This window comes from Pristiophorus japonicus, chromosome 20, assembly GCF_044704955.1.
Source record: "Pristiophorus japonicus isolate sPriJap1 chromosome 20, sPriJap1.hap1, whole genome shotgun sequence".
NCBI classification, from domain to species: domain Eukaryota; kingdom Metazoa; phylum Chordata; class Chondrichthyes; family Pristiophoridae; genus Pristiophorus; species Pristiophorus japonicus.
In genome coordinates this window covers 28,280,977-28,303,423 of record NC_091996.1, presented here as the reverse complement: position 1 = coordinate 28,303,423, position 22,447 = coordinate 28,280,977, and the positions used below count along the sequence as shown (strand labels likewise).

Sequence of the window (22,447 nt, the reverse complement as noted above, 5' to 3'; positions counted from 1 at the left end):
TTATAATAGTTAGGCTCAGTAATGTCTCCCAACTTGTGTTAATGAATATATATTTAAATGATAGGTGCTGAGTATAAGGGATTGATAGCATTCAAAAGGGATGACAAGATGGGAGGCGGAGGCTTCATCCCTAAAACTTTATGTTCAGTTAACATTATTCCATGAGCTCTGGATCAGACATCACCCCCATCAGCTGTTTTTCATGACACAAACACACCGCTTCCCCTGAGCTTCACCTTTTAAAGGATTTGACCGGTGAAGAAAATTGAAACATTTGGCTGTGTTTTCTATATTGTTTATTTGTTGCTAATAGATTCTCAAACCACTCTATAATTAATTTCATAAATATTCTTAGTGAAAGGAATAAATGGCAGTGGTGCACCGTACCAGCCCATGATACGCTGGGGTGGAAATTGCAGTCGGAGGCGTACCTCCGGAGTACGCCTCCAACCCGCGAAAAAAATCCGAACCCACCTCCAGGCTGCTGAGAGTTGCGGTCTCAGGCCTCCAGGCGGATGTCAGTGTAAAGGCCCATGGATCCCTGGGACGCAGGTGGTTCAGAATCGTCCCTGGGATCGCATGGGCCCGGTCCTCCCTGCCCCTGTACTCAAATCCCCTCGCTATGAAGGCCAACATGCCATTTGCTTTCTTAACTGCCTGCAGTACCTGCATGCCAACCTTCAATGACTGATGTACCATGACACCCAGGTCTCTTTGCACCTCCCCTTTTCCTAATCTGTCACCATTCAGATAATAGTCTGTCTCTCTGTTTTTACCACCAAAGTGGATAACCTCACATTTATCCACATTATACTTCATCTGCCACGCATTTGCCCACTCACCTAATTCATTTACAAAGGGAATCCTCTAATGATGTGCAATGGAATCTCCAAATAATTATACAGTTTACATAGAAACATAGAAAATAGGTACAGGAGCAGGCCATTCGCCCTTCTAGCCTGCACCGCCATTCAATGAGTTCATGGCTGAACATGAAACTTTAGTACCCACTTCCTGCTTTCTCGCCATACCCCTTGATCCTCCGATTAGTAAGGACTTCATCTAACTCCTTTTTGAGTATATTTAGTGAATTGGCCTCAACTACTTTCTGTGGTAGAGAATTCCACAGGTTCACCACTCTCTGGGTGAAGAAGTTTCTCCTCATCTCGGTCCTAAATGGCTTACCCCTTATCCTTAGACTGTGACTCCTGGTTCTGGACTTCCCCAACATTGGGAACATTCTTCCTGCATCCAACCTGTCCAAACCCGTCAGAATTTTAAACGTTTCTATGAGGTCCCCTCTCACTCTTCTGAACTCCAGTGAATACAAGCCCAGTTGATCCAGTCTTTCTTGATAGGTCAGTCCCACCATCCCGGGAATCAGTCTGGTGAATCTTCGCTGCACTCCCTCAATAGCAAGAATGTCCTTCCTCAAGTTAGGAGACCAAAACTGTACACAATACTCCAGGTGTGGCCTCACCAAGGCCCTGTACAACTGTAGCAACACCTCCCTGCCCCTGTACTCAAATCCCCTCGCTATGAAGGCCAACATGCCATTTGCTTTCTTAACCGCCTGCTGTACCTGCATGCCAACCTTCAATGACTGATGTACCATGACACCCAGGTCTCGTTGCACCTTCCCTTTTCCTAATCTGTCACCATTCAGATAATAGTCTGTCTCTCTGTTTTTACCACCAAAGTGGATAACCTCACATTTATCCACATTATACTTCATCTGCCATGCATTTGCCCACTCACCTGACCTATCCAAGTCACTCTGCAGCCTCATAGCATCCTCCTCGCAGCTCACACTGCCACCCAACTTAGTGTCATCTGCAAATTTGGAGATACTACATTTAATCCCTTCGTCTAAATCATTAATGTACAATGTAAACAGCTGGGGCCCCAGCACAGAACCTTGCGGTACTCCACTAGTCACTGCCTGCCATTCTGAAAAGTACCCATTTACTCCTATTCTTTGCTTCCTGTCTGACAACCAGTTCTCAATCCACGTCAGCACACTACCCCCAATCCCATGTGCTTTAACGTTGCACATTAATCTCTTGTGTGGGACAATTCTAATAAATATAAATGTACTGAATTTCAATTTTAGTCCCAAGTCCCTTCATTGCACCAACCAATTTTGATAAATAATTTTAATTATCTTAATCCAGGCCAATATTTGCATAACTAAAGTGTATGCGCATCATTTTTGAATTTTGGATGTTTAATACAAGGCTTGACACCCTCAAAGCCTCCCTGATAAAGTGCAACATCCCCACTGACAACTGGGAGTCCCTGGCCCAAGACCGCCCTAAGTGGAGGAAGTGCATCCGGGAGGGCGCTGAGCACCTCGAGTCTCAACGCCGAGAACGTGCAGAAATCAAGCGCAGGCAGCAGAAAGAGCGTGCAGCGAACCAGTCCCACCCACCCTTTCCCTCAACAACTATCTGTCCCACCTGTGACAAAATCTGTGGCTCTCGTATTGGACTGTTCAGCCACCAAAGAGCTCACTTGAGGAGTGGAAGCAAGTCTTCCTCGATTCCGAGGGACTGCCAATGATAAACCCTTACGCTGATGAAAGCAGACCCTACGCCTGTTTTTACCAGCCGTAAGAGTTTTGTGGGCAATTGCTGGGCAAATAGCCCAACTCTGCGTCAGCAATACTGATCTTCCATGCGGTTCGGATGATCTGTCCAGGCATAACTTGACAGATCGCAAGTTCCAGATTTCGTGCAAGCGGAAACCCGGAAGCTGCTGGGCTTTTCAAATGGATTGCGAGGACGTACTCAAAAGTACACCCCAATTGGAGACCTCAATTTCAGGACCATTACAATACTGTGATGAGGATTCTGGCATACCTTGCCAACAGTTCTGAGTTCCTAATCTCGGCTGCATTACTGAGGGAAAGAACAAGGTGCTGGCTCACAGCCAATCAGATAAACAGAGAAAGCAGGGCGTGAGGTTGGATGTGCAAGTTTATTTTTGTCAAGGAGGGTGATCAACCAGTGTAACTGCATTCCAGAGATCATAGTGAGGACTGACTCCTTGCTGATCTTCAAAAAGGTGTTAAATGCATTTCTGATAAACTACGTCATCACAGCAGAAGGAAGACAAGATTCTAGGTTATAGCTAATGGGCATGGGCCTGTGATTGCATTTGAGGGGCCGAAGAGCAACATTGGATAAGGAATTATGTTTCACTGCCTCTCCTAAGGAGTGGGTGGTGTACAAGAGAAGTCCAGTAAGAAATGGAACGTGTGTATAGGCCTGATGGCCTTTTCTGACAAGTATATTAAATAACATATTAGAGGGTGATCCCTGGTTTGCTTTTGTGCATTGCATAGGGCTGGTACATTTGGCTGAGGAACTGAGCAGTGCTTTTTTTTTTTGAAGGGGGCAGGGAAATGGACTGAAAGGAATATGATCACAGGTGTGAGCAGATTGTCATAGTATTGCAACTTAATGCATATTGATACAAATGAATGTAGAACGATTGAAATAAAATCCAAAAGGTACCTTTTGTAAAATATAGAACTGTTTGTTGATCATTTGCTATTAACTAAAAAGGAGAAAAATCCTTTCCAGTAAAAAGAAATGATTGTGCTCAGACTAACTTTTCAGCTTTGCAGTTGCCTGCCCACTGAGGCACTTGTTCATATATGAATCATCAGATTATCAACTAGGTCACCGTCAAGCTCCAATGGTACAGCTGAACTTAAATAGACTGTTTAAATTTTTTAAAATCATAACCTTTTGAATCCAATTCAAATTCAGCCACCATAAACTGTTCATTTTAGTGACTTCCAGTAAACAAAGTATTTCTCAAAAATCATTAGAGTTGTCATTTTACTATTCAACTCAGTCATCACTAAAAATGTAGAGAAAGTTATTTAACACTATACAGAAGAATCAACATCGCTTTAGGAATTTTTTTTTTTATTGAGTCTCATTGATAAAGCATAGTGTAATCCACATTTATTACGAACACGCAGTAAAAACAAAAATGTACAACAGTTAAATTACTTTAATCACAAGACGCATTATAATGTGCAGACAGTGAGAACATTTTCTCCAGTGTGTGCCATCTGTTTACCTTTTAATATAACTAAAAGTATAGAACTCTGCTTTCATCTTGCATTTTTTTTGCTTCAAGATAGTAGCAAAAGATCACATTTAAATCTAATAACATGCTTAACAACCTGTTGAAAAGGTGCAGCTCAGGAGCTGGGTTGCATCAAGTGAATACAACGGATTTCACAAAAATTCCTTTTCATTAAAAAAACCCTTGAACATCTTTGTTGCAATTATTTACATATTAATTATTGGCCATTTTTAGAACTTTGGAAGCAAAACTGTCAATACTACAATGTCCTCTTATGCCATCTGGCCAGTAAGCATTTAACCTTTTACTAATTAAGCTGCCTTCTTGTTTTACTTATCTTAAAATTGTATTTTAGCCAAAACACATTTAGACACAAGTTCAAGTGACAGAAAATTGAACCAACATAAGTTAAATCAGATCTACATGAGGGAATGGTAGCTAAATCTTCAGAGAGAAATTTCACACAATACATGTCAAAAAGCTGTTCCTAAACAATCTAGGAGGTAATACCAATTATGAATGAGGAGTTCATGACACGATGCAAAAGATGTAGTAATAGGCATAAAAAGTATCTTTAATAGACTTGATACTCGTCATGGATGGATCAAAATCTATTACAGGAGAGATTTGTTTCCTTTACATAACATTAATATACAAAGTATATTTGGCAAAGGTACGAATACCAAAGCATGTTCACAAAAAAATCTTGCTTATTTCAAGTATCTATGTATAAAAATGTAGCAGCGTCATATGGCTGAACAAAAATTAGTTGTGCAGCACAATACTAGTAACCGTAAGATGTGTGACCAGTCATGGCTATTGTGTTGAGAACACAGAATACATCTTTCAGCTTCTAATTTCTACCAGTCTTTCAGGAACACAACAATGTTAAATTATAGCTACTAGCAATTTCATCACTAAAACTGTTCCTCTTTCAAAGAGTATACTTAAATTACACATATCTTTTATTTCCCTAAAATGACGCTTAACTGCAAAAGTAAATTCAATTATTTCACGCGCATACGTACCTATCTGTAGTAAATGAAACAGATCAGACTACACAGGAAGATATCAGATATCATGCTACAGTGTTTTGTAGCAGTTCCGTTAATGTAAAGTAATACACAGACATACACACCAAACCTACCTTAATCTTCTGGACTCTGCCTTGAATGTCTCCTGGTAGTTCTCTCATCAACAGAGCATGCTCAACTGTCACATTGCACTATGGGAGTATCAGATAATCTACACCGCCATATACAGTGTTTTCCAGGTCATGTATTATTTAATTGCAATAAAGATACAGTAACAGGGGTATTGGTTTCCCTTAATTATACCAAAAATGACCATTAAAAGGGTTTACTGATAAGAGCACAACTAGCACATATGGTTAACTACAACTCACAAAATGAAACAGAATATCATGGGCAATAGTTCATTATATATATATTATGTATGTATGTATGTATGTATGTATGTATGTATGTATGTATGTATGTATTATATATACATACACACACACACACGCTGCCAAGAGATACTTAATTTATAAACATACTCTTTAAAATATGACACCCTTGACATCTGTGTGTTTTACTGTAACACAAGATGCACAAATGAACCAAGTCAAAAAGCTTCTATTGCTTTTGTAATAAATGCCCTTTTCAGCTAATTGTGGTGTATAAATCATCTTTACAATTGTGTCCTGCCGTGTTAATGTTTTGTTCACAAACTACGTTAATACACCAACTATGGAACACATATTAACTACAGAAACATCATAATTGTGCCAGATACATTAGTCTTTGAGAAATTGTTTGAACAAAAAGACTTCTAACGTTTGAAAAAGAAGTGCTTCAGTTATCCGATAGGTAAATGCAAAGAAAAAAGTCTCCTTCAGAACCAGTGACTTCAAATAAAATGTTAAGTTTATTTTTCGGCCCTTCTCCTAATATTCATCAGTGGTCTTTTCCAGGAAAAGGCTTCGAACATCCAACATGGAAGCCAGTTCTAGAATGTGATTCTGGAGGGCAGGATTCTCCACACTATCTTCTTTGTGCAACTGTGGGTATGTTTCCGGGTAATTCCGTGTTTCCTTTTGTTGGGTGTGGGAACAGAAGGAAGAAAATAAACAGCTGGGCAAAAATGCAGAAGTTAATTTTGCACTATGGTCTCCCCACATAGCAACATATTTAAGATATGAACAAGACTGTCTCCAATTTGATCAATATACTACTCAATTTTACAACAAAAATTAAGATTAAAAAATCCAAAAATGCAGATGAACAGCCAAGACCCATATTGCAGGACACTATTATGGTTCAAGAGTAGGAGAGAAAACACAATAATTCAAGGAGAAGGATAAACAGTCAGACATGGTAACAACTGAAGAAAAAACACATCAACTGACCCAGCAATTCTAGCAACATTGGCAGGAAAGGCAGCAGAGATTGATTGTTCTAAATTACGATACGAAACAAAATAATATATTTTATTCTATTCATGGTTTAAGATTCATAGCCATATACAGGTAGTATTGCTGAATTCACTATTCCTATAAAAGCAAAATCTTGTGATATGTAGCGACCAACATCCTCCTTACAAATACGGCCCACAGTGTAAACGATTAAAAACACATATATTCCCATAGCCAATGGGGGCAGCATGTATAATAGAGTTAGATTAAAACGGAATGAAGCACTACCCCAGACTCCTTAATGGAAGTGAACCTTTTGTAGTTATGATGCAGTTCTATTTACGGTGAGAAAGATTTACTTCTCATGTAAATAACTATCTTGTCTGGAGAGAAAGTGAAAGCAAGGCATGGTGAATGGGTATGGAGGTGGGGGTGCGGTGAAGGAGGGTAAAGTGAGTTGGAGAGGACAAACTTGTAACATTTTAGGCAAGATGACAGAGCCTGTGGATGTACTAACATACAAAAGAGTGCTAGAACAGTGCATGCTTATAATTCTCAACACAAACTCCCAATCTCTGCATGTACAGAAAAAGTACATAATAGAAGCCAGGTCTGCTCTCCCTCATCACTGCCAGGAAGAGATGTGCAGTTACAGAGTAGGAGTGAGAGAGACCTAGTAGTAGGTTGTCCACCCACTTTCATAAGACCATAGAACATAAGAATTTGGAGCAAGAGTAGGCCATTTGGCCCCTCGAGATTGCTCCGCCATTTAATAAGATCATGGCTGATCGGATCTTGGGCTCAGCTCCACTTCCCCGCCCGCTCCCCATAACCCTTATCACTCAAAAACCTGTATCTCCACCTGGGTATTGATATGTGGCAAGGGAAGCACGAAAGGAAATAAATTAAATTCACAAATGAAACACAGTTTACCTTGTGTTATAGTCGAATTTTCAATGGGTAACTGTAAAATACTTTCATAATCACTTGAGGAATATTTTATTGCAGGTACTTCCGTTTCTCCCCCATGCAATAGCAGTGTAAATCCAGAATTATTCACCTGCCCATTCATCACCTCCCACACCATTGTCCAGGGTCTCAAACATTGATACAACAATTTATGTGTACTTCCTTCAACCTTGTATACTGTATTTCCTGCTCACAGTTTAGTCCTCTCTACAGCAGGGAGACCAAATGCAGATTAGGTAATCACTTTGTCAAACATTTCTGTTCTGTCTGCGTGCAACCTTTGAGCTCCCCGTCACTTGCCAGCCACTTGAATTCCCAACCTATTCCCACTCTGGCCTCTCAGTCTTTGGCTTTTTACTTTAGTTCAATGAAGCTCAATGCCAGCTTGATGAACAGCACCGTTTGTTTCAACTGGGCACTGTGGCCTTAATATTGATTTTAGTAACTTGAGACCTTAACCAACCCTTTCTCTTCTGCAGGGATTGCTGGCAATATGGGATTAATGTGCCAGCACTTTCAGGGATGGGGGAAAGGAGCGGATTGGTGCTTGTGTTAGAACTGGAAGATCTTTCTGCGAAGTGGCCCGCATCCTTTGTGTCAACCTGTTTTTTTTTTCCCTGGGTTGCTGGTGTCTGCTCTACTTTGCTAATGTTTCCTTTCTGCCTGCCTCACCTTTTAGCTATTCACACATTCATTGAGTCTTGTATGTCTCTTATAGTATCACTTCTGCCATTTAACTATCTCCTGTTTTCCACAAGCATTGTGCAGGTCATTCGGTTTATTCCCCGTAACGTGCCGGTGTTTTTCCCGCCTCTTTTTCTTTGTTCTGTTCCTTTTTAAATGCTGTTAATCAGTAATATCTTCCAGTCTTCACATTTCATGTGTAGATCCTTCGTCAACATGCCTGTTGTCTCCACAGATGCTTGATCTACTCTGTTCTAACGAGTGTTTCCAGCATTTTCTGTTTTTGTTTCAGATCTCCAGCACCCGATTATGTATTTTATCTCAGTCATATCTACATTGGTCAGAAATAGCTCAATGTTCAAAGTGAGGCCCTGGTCCAAATGACTTTGCGGATCTTGTTTTGATGGTTTATAGACAGGTCACTTTCTTCAATAGGCAAGAACTCATGCTGGGGTACCAGTATACTTTATACACCTATCCCACATAGCCATTGTTTGTATAAATTTAACAGTGAATATTGGCAGGCTATTTGATTGCGGAGGACATCACAGCCATTCCTGATTCTGTTCTCACCAATGACAAACTTCTAACAGGCTGAAGGTATGTATTTTATAGAACCTAAACTTTTGAGACGTTCATATTATCAGTTGCTGTATTCCTGAAGTCAAAATCAAAAAAGGTACAAATCTTACCCTGAACATTTTGTGCAGTCTCATGGTTGCAGAACAGAGAACAAACCGGGTCAACAATAATCGAAGAAAATCATCACCAAAAAACTGAAGGAATGCTTGATCTGTAACAAAAGATGAACAAGGAAATGTTTTGTGATTTATTTGTCACTCAGATAATTGGTGCCTTTCAGTCAGTCGTCCAAGGTAGAGCGGATATAACTAAACTGGTTGGAAACATACATTTCAATCTGAGTGGTTAATGTGGCTATGCCATTTTATTAACATTTTGCAATGTTAAAAGCACTTTTATCCCCTCAGATAATTGTAAAGTCATGAAACAAACTATTTTACAACTGCAAAAACCTTGGAGTCCAACCTTTGAAACAACTAACTTCAGTCTTGTGGGAAGACATACTTGTGCAACAAAAGGCTTACCATCAGGATGGACAGTGCCACATACAAGAGAACATGCAATCACTGTACTGTGTTTATAGACAACAGGAATCAGGACAGCAGTCTTGTGCTTCCTTCTGATTGCACATGGTGATACTGAATAATGTACGATAGCTTTCATATTACTCTGGAACATGGCACATCTGTTTGGCTCACTGAGAATATCAGTTTCTTGTTACTTTGAAAAAGTTGACGACAAAAACTACTTAGAGGGTAATTTTCAATCTTCAAATTAAATGCTTTCTCCAAATATTTCAGGTGTTCAAATTAGCTTGTGTGCTTAGCTTGCACATTAAAATATGTTATTGAAGATGGGCAGCTCCATGTGTCTTCTTACTCCAAAATCCCAGAAAGCATTAGAACCTGTATCACAGTGCCAATTCTTATGAACTGAAGCGAAACTAAAACGAACTAGAAAACCCCATAACCTCAAATGCCTCCATGTCCGAGGAGATTAGTGTATGTGAAGGATTCACATCATTCAAAGAATGAAGACCCTACAAGAAAAAAATATCAAAGAGCAAGTTATTATTTAAATGGAGAAAGATTGCAAAGTACCACAATACAGCGGGACCTGGGGGTACTTGTGCATGAAACACAAAAGGATAGTATGCAAGTACAGCAAGTGATCAGGAAGGCCAATGGAATCTTGACCTTTATTGCAAAGGGGATGGAGTATAAAAGCAGGGAAGTCTTGCTACAGCTAATTGGTGAGGCCACACCTGGAATACTGCGTGCAGTTTTGGTTTCCATATTTACGAAAGAATATACTTGCTGTGGAAGCAGTTCAGAGAAGGTTCACAAGGTTGATCCCGGGGATGAGTGGGTTGACTTATGAGGAAAGGTTGAGTAGGTTGGGTCTCTACTCATTGGAATACAGAAGAATGAGAGGTGATCTTATCGAAACGTATAAGATTATGAGGGGGCTTGACAAGGTGGATGCAGAGAGGATGTTTCCACTGATGGGGGAAGACTAGAACTAGAGGGTATGATCTGAGAATAAGGGGCCGCCCATTTAAAACTGAGATGAGGAGAAATTTTCTCTGAGGGTTGTAAATCTGTGGAATTCGCTGCCTCAGAGAGCTGTGGAAGCTGGGACATTGAATACATTTAAGACGGAAATTTTTAAACAAATGTTTAAGACAGTTTCTTAAACGATAAGGGGTTATGGGGAGCGGGCGGGGAAGTGGAGCTGAGTCCATGATCAGATTAGCCATGATATTAAGTGGCGGAATGGGCTCGAGGGGCCGTATGACCTACTCCTGTTCCTATTTCTTATGTTCTTATGTAAGATAGGCAATCAATCGTCGTTCTTCATTTAAACATTTTCCACACACAGCAGAAATACTTCGAAGTAATGCAATGCAGGGAGGCTCCTATGTGGATATTGATAGGAAAGAAAAGAGACTCTTGTGAATGTCTGTTTAAATGAGAAATGCTTCTGTGATTTTTACTGTAAAAAAAAAAAGCCGGGGAGTTGTGGTTTGTTTTATCTCAAACAGAATGAAAGTTTGTTTTAACCCTTCGTAGTGTTGTCCTGTATGTGGGAAGTTTAAGAGTGTGAACCTTATTGAATTACGTATATTCGGATGATAAGTTACGGAGCCAGGAAATGCACAAAGGATAGGTTTGTTAAAAAAAAAGAAAAAATTACATGGTCCCGGTGGTTAAAAAAAAAAAGAGAAAAACTTGTTGAAAGAAAACATTCAGAGAAGGCACAGCAAAACAACTGAGATGGATTCAAAAGGATTCAAAAAAAAAAAAATTATATTAAATAACACGACCTTGAGGCTGGAACAAGTGAGATAACGAAAAGCAGTCCACAGCCTACGTGCCAGACTTCTCTCTAGTCATGGAAAAAAAAGTAACGTACTAAATAGGTGCTGAAAGAAAAAAATGTTCTGAGATTTTAAATTGAGAAAAATTCCACTGCAGTAAAAAAAATAAAATCACTCCTGTCCAGTTGGCAGAAAAACTCCATTAAATTAGGGCTTTCATTGACTGATTGAATTTAAACTGCGCAGTAACGCGAAAGGATAGGGAAATTTGGAGACTGAAAGAAATTAATTGAGGCTCATAAGAAATCAAATTTAGAAAATTAGGCTCACAGGGAATAAAATGGGGAATTAAATAGAGGATAGGTGTTCAATTCAGGTACGACGTCGACCTTGTATATCACTTGGCCCGTCTAGGCTCTGATTGAATTAAAAAACCCGCAGTAACTTGGAAGGTAGGGCCGACGCGAACGCGCAGACGACGCGAGCGTGCGGCCGAGAGGAGGGCCGACGCAAACGCGCAGCGACGCTAACGTGTAGCAACGCGAACGCGCAGCGACGTAACGCGTAGTGAAGCGAACGCGCAGTGACGCAAACGTGTAGGGACGCGAACGCGCAGCGACGCTAACACGTAGTGAAGCAAACGCGCAGTGACGCAGACGCGCAGCGGCGCAAGAGTGCGGCCGAGTAAAGGAGGGGTGACGCAGACGCACGGCAGCGTGAACACGTGGTGACGTGGGACGTGTGGCAGCACGCACCCGAGTAAACGTGGGCCGACGCGAAGGCGCAGCAACGCGGACCGCGAAAGTCAGTGCTAGTGTCAGTAAGTCTTTATTAGTTTTAAGTGTTTTAAAGTCTTGTGTTTTAAAGTCTTAAGTATTCTAATCGCGCGGCTACGTGAACCGCGGGGCGACGCGGGAATCTTAATTGTTCTAAATCGCGCGGCGACGCGGATCAGTGTTAGCATTAGTAAAGTTTGTTTATTTGGAGTTGGTTAAAAGTCAGTTAGTTTCTGTAAAGTCTGTGTAAATTTTTAAGTTTGTTTAAATTGCACGACGACACGAATGCGTAACGACACGGTAATACGAGGGGCAGCATGAAAATGGGTAATCAGTTGGATAAAACAACGGATGCGGATAGTCCGCTACAAAAGCTATGTGAGGAATTCCCTGAAAGAGCTGAAGACTTTAGAAAATTATCAGGAGCCCTGAATAAATTATTAGGAGATGACCAGTGGCCTCTAGGTGGCACTAGAAGCGTAGAGGTAGTAAAAAAAAAAGCACAGGGATTGTTAAAAAAAAATTAATTAAAAGATGCATCACTTCTGTCAAGTTGGCAAACAAATGCTATTAAATTAGGACTTGCATTGACAAAGGGAACACATGTTAAAACTGTAGACGTCTTTAAAAAAAAAAGAATGTGCGCACGAGAAACTTACTAAGAGATCCTCTGGGACCTCTAAGAAAGGTATTGACCGACTACGTAGTAAAAATGGCTGGCTTTGTGTTAACCGAGGCTGATGATGAAATTGATGAGTGGCCACTGACTCAGCGCCCAACGGCGCCTCCCGCACCCCCTGGCCTCTTGCTCCAGTCCTCTTCCCAACACCCTCCACCTAACACTCCGGCGAAAAGAGTTAGGAACAACCCCATATCACCAAAGCAACAAACCCAAACTGACTCCTCATCCTCTGATAGCGATTCGGATCCCCAGTTCACAAGCAATATAGCCGAAAGGACCAGATCTCACACTCGAAAGGGCAGAACAAATCTCGACATCACAGACAGTCCCGTAAATCTTCTAGTCAATCTACCAGTCCAAGTTGTGAAAGACATAGCAAACACCCCCGCCGATTGAGACGCAGAACTGTCAAGCAGTCAGACAGCTCCGAAACATCCTCCGACCTAGAAATGATTTCCAAGATCCCAAAGTCCCGACACCAATTCCCTGTCAGACCAATGCCAAACCCTGATGCACAACAAGCTGCAGACCACCCCACTATCCGGACAAATGGAAAGGGCAGTTAGATATTATTGGCAGGAAAAGAAAGGGGAGGGGGGAGGTACGCCCCCAACCCGGGTCAAGACTGAATACGTGACTAGAAAGGAAGAGCCATCTCGGGAGGAAGGATCAATTGGATAGATAAGCAAGGATACGGTTATACTAAACAACCAAACGGCCCAAGCCCTGCTAATAAACCTCCCTATTGTCCCCGGCATGGTATGGGAAGAGGCCGGGACTGGGTAAGAGGAATTGACTATTTTAATTGTGGGCAGGAAGGACATTGGAATAAAAATTGCCCCTACCGTCAGCATGGAAAAGGAAGAGGAGGAAGAGGAGGGGGGCAAGGGGGGGGGGGGGGGGGGAGAGGAGGATCTTACACTAACTTCTCCCAGAACAACCCCTTTGGTCAATTGTCGCCCGATTGACTACGCAGCTTGATTGTGCAGGGATCCTCCCCGGACGACGAACCCATTCTGAATGAGTGGCAACCCTTTTTGATAGATACGGGAGCCTTCATGTCTTCTGTACAATCAAAGCTTAAACTCCCTGCCTCTACTGAAACACAGGAACTTTCAGGATTCCTGGGACAAATCTCGACATTCCCAATGTCAGAACCGGTTAAAATGGGTTACCAGGAAGAATCGGTGGAACATCGAGTTGTTATCACAACCAATCTGGACTGTAACTTGATGGCTAGAGACCTCCTCTGCAAATTCCAGTTGCATTTGGAGTGTGGAGATGATGGGATTATTGTAAAACAGGAAACCCTTAAGCGGCAGTATTATACCACTAGAACCCCTCAGTGGTGGTCTCTGGACCTGCCGCAGGCACCCTATCACGTGACCCTAGCATACGATTCCAGTGGAAAGAATCAGGACCTGCAGAACTTTTATCAGGATCACGAAGGGGAAGTGAAGGGAATTCTATTAAGGGCTAGAGTGACTGGACTGGAAAGAGAGGCAGATTTTGTGGAAGTGGATAAGAATCTGTGGAAACAGCCCCTAACAATGGCACCGCATATTGCTCGTGATGAGGAAGAACCTAGTCATGATTGTTTATGTATGTTGACGGAAGTACTTCTATTAATCCAGAAGATACACGAATCTCAGGATACGCCATAGTAAACCAGGAGAATCAGGTCTTGGAATCTGCCGCTTTGAAACCGCCTATTCTGCTCAACAAGCTGAACTATTCGCCCTCACCCGAGCCTGTATCTTGGCCAAAGATCGAAGTCAATATCTATACCGACTCTAGGTATGCCTTTGGGGTGGCCCATGATTTCGGACAGTTATGGAAAAATAGGGGATTCCTAACCTCACAGGGGAATGAGATATCTCATAAACAGCTAATATCTGATTTGTTGCAAGCCCTCATGTTCCCCAAACGCATTGCCATTGTCAAATGTACCGCCCACACTACCGGAAATCTTTTGGTTGATATGGGGAATCGTTGTGCTGACCAAGAGGCCAAACAGGCCTCTCGTGACCAACAGATGGTAGTGCCCAAAATTATGAGTCAGACTAAAAATCCTGCGAAGGATAAGTTAGCCTCGGAAAAACCAATGCCAACCATCCAAGATGTTATAAAAGCACAGGAGGACGCTCCTGAAAAAGATAAACTGTTGTGGAAATATTATGCATGTACTTATGACAATGTTTCTAAACTCTGGACCACTCCCGCGGAACAGACTTGCATGTCTGACAAGTTGGCTCTATGGGTTATTGAATGTATGCATTTTGCTACTCATTGTGGAGCAAGGACCACGAGTGACACACTTTTGGCTACTTGGTGGCACCCTAGACTCCAGGCGCTCACCCAGAACATCAGTAGTCGTTGCCTGGTTGGCCAGCAACATAATCCAGGGAAGGGAGTCCCCTGTGATTGGGGTAAAACGCCCCTACCCGAAGGTCCCTTTGAGACATTTCAGTTGGACTACATTGAGTTGCAAAAAGTTCAGTGTTACAAATATGTGTTAGTAATAGTAGATGTGTTTAGCAGATGAATTGAAGCCTACCCTAACCTGGACAATAAGACTCAAACTGTTGTTAAGGTGTTAATGAGGGAAATTGTTCCTAGATATGAGATCTCAGCTCGACTGATGACCACCTATGTTCTTTCTCTGACTCAGGCTCTGCGACTAGTTCACAACCAGGTTCAAGATGCTCACCTCGACCTCCCAGTTTTACCCGAATTGTCCCTCGTGGCACCAGGGAAGTATGGATTCGGAAGGGATTAGAGCCACAATGGGAGGGGCCTTTTTAGGTGTCACTCACTACCCCCACTGCAGCCAAGGTTGAGGGGAAAAGTGCCTGGGTTCACCTGCACCACTACAAGCTCACCACCCTCTAACGAACCTATTTTACTGGTTATTCTAACTCCTGTTTCTGTTCCAGACTTCCTCTTCTCCATAGCTGAACAAGGCCGTTGGCATCCTAATTGGAACGTGGACCAGTTTGAACTTTTACCCGTAGTGATAGACAGCCAGCTACACCGACGGTGACCTGAGAAGAGAGACGGGAAAACTGAACTCTTTTAATCAGCAAAATTGGACTATTTATCTGAATCCTGAGCCATAGGATGAAACTGTCTGTATACCACAGTCTGTATAATAGTGTTGATATATGACAGTTTCGGCGCATGGAAGGGGAGACAGAGACGAGAGCTACATGTCTTATGTTTATGCGCAAAATGGGAACTTTTCTGGATATTAGGTGTGTTCACATTCCCTATACATTTTACTCCTAGAATGATCCTAAATGTTATCATAGAATGATAAAAGGAGGGAATGTGGATATCTGAACGGAATATATGGAATTAAGGACAGTAAAGTAAACGGGATATATGAAAATGTATAAGCCATGGAAGAATAGCTGGGAGAATGTCAGATTGCAAATAGTGCAACATCAGCATAGCTAACAGTCTTTCTCAAGGTTTCAAGTCACTAATCCTGCCAATAACATCTAATTGTAACATGAAATAAATCTGCAGAATTGCAAGGTCTCAGCTAATAGTCACACCACTAGATTGAAACATTTAGAGGCAATGCTTGAGCTTTCATAAAAACATCTCATATAGATTGACTAATGAGTGGCTGAGTTAGAATGTCAATCTAATTGTATTTTGTTATCTGATTTCAAAACTGTATAACTGTTGACGCTTTACGATGTAACTTCACCTATCCGTAGGGAGTGTGTACGCTCTATCCAGAGAGTATATCTTCTGTCTGATAGGTCTTACTGGCCGGATTGCTTTGTTCAAAGCACAAGAGGTATTCGACTCAGTAATTTTACTGAACCAGATTGAGGTAAAAGAATCCAGGAATTTACATTTACAAAGAAAATACAATCAGCCACCCTTACAGATCTGCCCAAGATATTGGGCTATCATTTGCTGTAGGAGTGCATCTAATGGCATCTGCCATTAGTTAGACTTGCCCTTGCATATTTAGCTTTTTAAATCTTTTGCGTGCCAAGTTGCTGAAAGTGCGAGCAGATAACATCGCAGCGAGGGAAACAAGGCATTTAGGACCTGAATGAACAGGACAAGCAACTATATATCTCCTTAACCAATCAGATTGAAGGACTGTGAAATTAACAGCGCAAGGACCGAGAAGGAAGTGTAAATTAGAGTGGGTGAATTCAATGGCCCGTAATTTGCGGTCAGCGGCGAAGCAATGACGTTTGCCACTGGCCCTGAAGAAAGCTGTCCACAAAGATCTCACGATCCCTGTGGCGAGAAGTTTGGATTTTCCGACGTTCAATTACATCAGTGCAGTGTAGTGGGAATTCCACAGCACGAGCTGCTGTGATGTGATGTCAACAAGCTGTCCAAGCAGCTAATCACAATGCAGAATTCTCAGACAAGAAACCAAGAGGTGAAGAAGCTCCTTTTATTCTAATTTTTAAAAAATGTGAGCGCGCAAAATAAAGATTGGGGCTCTCGCATGGGGAAAAGGTAAACCTGAAATAAATATGAACACATTTTTAAAAATGTAATTTAAAAAAAAGTTTCTTAAAAAAATTGTAACTTTCATCATAATGGAGAAAAAGTTGTTTTTTCTGGGTCATAACATTTGGCAGTCACTACGCTGTTAAAACTCCAGTTACACCTAATCCAACAATGGAGTATTGAAGAGCGATATTATCACAGAAATGTGCAGTTTGTCAGTTTGACCGATTTCCCTGATTGCAGGTTTGAGGTTAGGGGTTCTGTGCAGTAATGTCGGAGCAGTGAATGACCGACTGTAACTTCAGGATTTTCACGTTAGGATACGCATGCCCTAAATCCTGAAGTTGCGGCCAGTTTCAAGGGTACCAACAGCGAACACTGTTCGTTCACTGTTATTACCCACTGCAAATTCTCGGTAATTGTTAAATCAGGTACAGAAAGAGTAATAAAGAAAGAGGAAAAGATTAGATCAAAAGAAAGGTAGACAGAAAAGTAAAAAAAATATAAATTAAAAAATCTCAAACAGCAATAAAAACCTGAAGGAATGAGACTCCATACAGAGTTAATTTTCAGTGCCAGAGTGTTTGGTTGACAGCAATTAACACTTATCACGCTGTTAAAAGGGTACTAATACTGAAACGGACAAGACTTAACGTTCTGTGGAGAGTTTAGTTCATATCTATTGCGCAAGAACAGCAACTTCACGGCCTTCAATGAATTTCAATGGTGAGCCAGAGAGAGATGCCGTCTTCACAAAGCTGATGGGCAGCACAACTTGGGCAGCAAATATAAATAATAAAAACAGCAAATGCTGAAAATCTCAGCAGGTCAGGCAGCATCTGTGGAGAGAGAAAGAGAGTTAACGTTTCAGGTCGATGACCTTTCATCAAAACTCAAGAGTTCTGACGAAGGGTCATCAACCTGAAACGTTAACTGTTTCTCTCTCCACAGATGCTGCCTGACCCGCTGAGATTACCAGCATTTTCTGTTTTTATTTCAGATTCCAGCATCCGCCGCATTTTGCTTTTGGACAGCAACTTTTGGATTTTTGCGTTTAACCGCGCATCTGCCCCTTGCCTGAAGTTGCTGTAGTATCTGCGCATAAATTCGGCGCATGCCATTAGCCTCACGGTTATTTTTGACAGCAAATTATGGTCCATTGCGTGCAGCAATCATATCTCGACAGTAATGTTTAGAAACCTGAAGGATTACTTTGCATGCTAGCTTTGCAAATACTAATTATGTAGAACCTGAATGAGAGTGTACAGGAAGCAGCCATGAAATGGAGTGACCTTCAACTTGGCCCTGAACTATTCCTTCACTGTGCAACAGTAGCCATATAAAATGCACCCAATCGTCCATCTAACTGTCTGCTGCATGGTTACTAGTTTGCTTTAGATCTTGTTTTGTAGTAAACAAATAGATGCTGAAACCTTGGAAATGGTTTAGAGTTGGGGCCTACAAATACTTACAGAATAAAAACTTCCCAATGGTGGAGCGCCAGATGAAAATGACACATTTCTCAGCCCAATAAAAACGGGGAACGGAATTTGATTTGAACTCGAGATTGATCTACACCAGAGGCCCAGTCGGTTGTTAATGATGAGAAAGAGATGCTTTTCAAGGGGACAAAAACTGAGTAGGTTCAGCTGAAACAATCTCAAATATTACATATTCATCATCATACAAAGAGAGCTGCTGTATCAGGTTGAGTATCCATAAACAGATTTTTGCTAGGATACAGAAACAGAAAGGTTTTGGATCTAAATCCATAGATCTCATCCCTCAGTGACCTCAGCAGACATGATCTGCTGCTACCAGTAACTATCTAACCTAAGAGTGAGTAACGACTGAAGACTTTTTCTCCATTTAGCAGCAAGAGCTGTAACCAATGGAGCAGACAGCACAACCTTTCCAGCTGGGGATAAACAAACACGACAATGAAGACATCTTCAGATGAATTTAAGCATGTATTTTTCCCTGAACCAGTCATGCTAGCTCAATATCTAGATAGTGTAGAGAATGACTTAAAAAAATGTTGGATTGGGAATTCGCAAAAATATTTGAGAAACACGAGTTTAGATGTACAAGTGTGCCGTTTCTTAGCACAAAACTTGGTCATAACATCAGAATCCTTTGGAAAAAAACACCAAACCGAGGCCTCATTTGCTAAACCGAGGCCTCATCTGCCAGCTCAGATGGGCGTTAAAGAACCCATGGTACTATTTGAAGGGAATTCCATGCATCCTGGCCAACATTTTTTCCCAGCCAACAGCGCCAAAAACAGATTAACTGCTCATTTGCTGTTTAAGATCTTGCTGTATTCAAATTAGCAGCTAGGTTTGCCTACATAATAAAAGAGTGGCAGCACTTCAAAAAGTAATCTATTGGTGTGAAATGCTTTGTGATTTTCTGAGAATGTGATAAGGCTCGACATAAATGCAAAATTTTCTTCGACTGATTTAGCCTTTGCTCCAAATTTGTCATTCAGACCATTAGCACAACTTAAAGAAAAGGCGGCGGCTAACGTTTGATGTGTGAAGACTCGCTTTCATAGCCACATTTCTTTTCTTAACAACTGTGTCCAGTTCCAACTCATTTCATATGGATGGCAGCTGAAATTCTACCTGTTTGGGTTCCAGCCATGATCACAGATATCTGCATGAGATTCAACTATCCTTTAACCACTGTTCTCACCACTTCAAGTGATCCATCATCTCCATCATATACCGCCACATGCATATGCTCCAGCAGCACTGACTCACTTTATTTTATACTATCCTAGGTCCTGATTCCCTGTTCCATTTCATCCTTCATCTTATTCGACACTTCAACAAAAAACTATTTTTCCCACCTTTCAGGTGGCAAGCACCACAAGCTTCAACAACTCTTGGATGCCAGTGTCTCTTGGTCTCTCCCCCACTTCTAACCCCATTCCTGCTTCAAATCCTACTCCGTGCCGCATTTTTACTGTCCCCTCTGACCTTCGTCTTGGACCTTGAACAAATCCCCCAATCCCTCCTCCACAAAGGCTTCACAGCTTCATCCCTTTGCACCCCCACCTCAACTAACTCTGAACTCGGCATGATGCCGATTTCTTATTCTGCCCCCTTTTTCTGGCCAGAACTGTCTCTCCTCTTCCCCTCACCACCCACCGCCCTCCCCTCCAAACCCTGCATAGCAGATCCTTTCATCGGTTTTCAGGATTCACGATTCACTTGGGATCTTCCCTCTGGCCTCCTAACCTCTCGATCCCTTAGGTCCATCCCAGATATCATTATCAAATCTTCCAAGAAGGAAGGTGCTGTTGTATGGCGAAGCGCCTCTTGCCTTGCTGAGGCTGAACACCAAATCTCTGACAACTCCTCTTACTGCCCCTGGACCACGACCCATTACTGAACACCAAGCCATCACTGCTCAGACCATTACTTACCTATTTCTTCTGGAGATCTCCTCCCCCACCATGGCCTTCAACGTCATAGTCCCCCAACGCCACAAATTCTGCATACAGGTCACAGCAGGCCTAGCGTTTCAGCCCGCTCTTGCCCCATGGAACATTTTTCCTCTTATGTCGGACTCAATGTTTTCTTCCCATCTCCAGTCCCGAGCCAAGCTACACCCATGACTCTTCTGACACCCTCCCTCACCAGGACAACCTGCAGCACTCCACTTCTTCCGATGAACAGTGGCCCAACTGGTCTCCATGCACCACCACCTGGCTGAACTTGTTCACACTGAACACCTTTTCCTTCAATTCTGTCACTTACTCCAGATAAAAGATGTTGTGATGGGTCCCAGCTATGCCTGTCTTTTTGTGGGATATGTTGAACATTCTTTGTTGCATTCTTTCTTACTCAGGTACCCTCCATAATCTCTCTTTTCATTACACAGATGACTCTCGTCTTTACTTCCCGTTCTCGATCTGATCAAATTTCTACCCTCCCTTGCCTTTACAAGGTCCAGCTATGATTATGACTTTATCTCTATTCCCATCTCTGGGGATCGGCTGTCCACTGACATCTATTACATGTCCACGAACTCCCACCTCATCTTATCTTGTCTCGGTGGAGTCGGAATATGCAATCCAGCTGTACTCTGCCAACTTTTGGCCAGTACATTGGGGAGAACTCCCCTGCTCTTCTTCAAAATAGTCCCATTGGGATCTTTTAGGTCCACCATAGCAGACAGGGCCCTCGACTGAGTCCATCCGATTTCCTTTTCTTCCGCTCTCCCCTCCCAGCACAGTGATGGGAACCCTCTTGTCCTCACCTTCCACCCCAACTGCCTCTGCATTCAATACATCAACATCTGCCCATTAACCTCTTTCCACACCACTGTCCATGTCCAAAGCACTCTTTCCAGGTGAAACAGCAATTTAGTTGAACTTCTTCTAACCTAGTATACTGTATTCACTACTCACAATGCAGTCTCCACTACGTTGGTTAGGTGAACGCTTTGCTGAACACTTCCACTATGTCCACAATTGTGACCTTGAGTTCCTTGTTGCTTGCCACTAATTTCCCATTCTACTCCCACTCGGATCTCAGCCTTCTACAAAGTTCCAGTGAAGTTCAGCAAAAGTTCAAAAAACAACATTTCAACCTTCTACTGGACACTTTGCAGCCATTTGGTCTTAATATTGATTTCAACAACTTCAAGCTATTCTAATGAAGGGCTATGTCCGAAACGATAATAGTCTTTTTCTTTAAAAACATATGTTGCCCGACTGGCTAAGTGTTTCCTGCATTTTGTTTCAGCATTCTAAAATGGCTTTGTTTTTTTAGAAACAAATATACTTTCCACTTGTAACCAATGACGGGAAAACGTGGCTTGGTCTAGACATCAGTATAGGATAGTGTTGCGTATGCAATAACTCAATAGGCTTAATACCATGAAGTCAATCAGGTACAACCTGACACTAATTTATTAGCTCTCAAAGGTGAGGATTAAACATGGAGGCTTTCTTTATATACAAGGGCTGCACATGTGCGTCTGTGGCCCAATGACCAATGACTGTCGCGCCCCCTGGTGGCAGGTAAACACAGGCATACCTACATTACAGATAGTTCAACCAGTTTATATCTTCACATCTGCAGTCACTGCTGCTCTGTGCATGGTCCAGGAAGAAACATGCATAAGCATTACCTAGCCCACTGCTACACGGTGTGAAGCAGGAAATTTCTGCAGTAATTCTGCAGGATAGGGATGAAAACTCTCACACACGCAAGTACAATTTGTCAATAAGAGCTCAAATATTCCAGCATCTAAAGCCCAGGTACAATTTCCAACTCTGGAACTGAATCCCCAGAGGAACAAACTTATGCCTGGGGTAAATTCTTGCAGGCAGTTCTAACATTATATGATTAATTTTATGGGCAAGGTTAATATGTCCTCCCCACCCCCCACGAAGTAATCAAGTAAAC

The 22,447-nt window shown here is 42.0% G+C and overlaps 1 protein-coding gene across 3 annotated transcripts in view; it reads right to left on the bottom strand.

Moving 5' to 3' along the window:
• Positions 1-3,921: 3,921 nt before the first annotated feature.
• Positions 3,922-22,447, bottom strand: part of scai (suppressor of cancer cell invasion) — a 223,721-nt gene continuing 205,195 nt past the window's right edge. For all 3 annotated transcript variants that reach the window (XM_070862672.1, XM_070862671.1, XM_070862673.1), the window contains 2 exons: positions 8,866-8,966; positions 3,922-6,199 (listed from right to left, as the gene is read on the bottom strand). In XM_070862672.1, the coding sequence (XP_070718773.1) occupies positions 6,053-6,199; positions 8,866-8,966 (248 nt within the window). In that variant the 3' untranslated portion in view covers positions 3,922-6,052. The remainder of the gene's footprint in view (positions 6,200-8,865; positions 8,967-22,447) is intronic.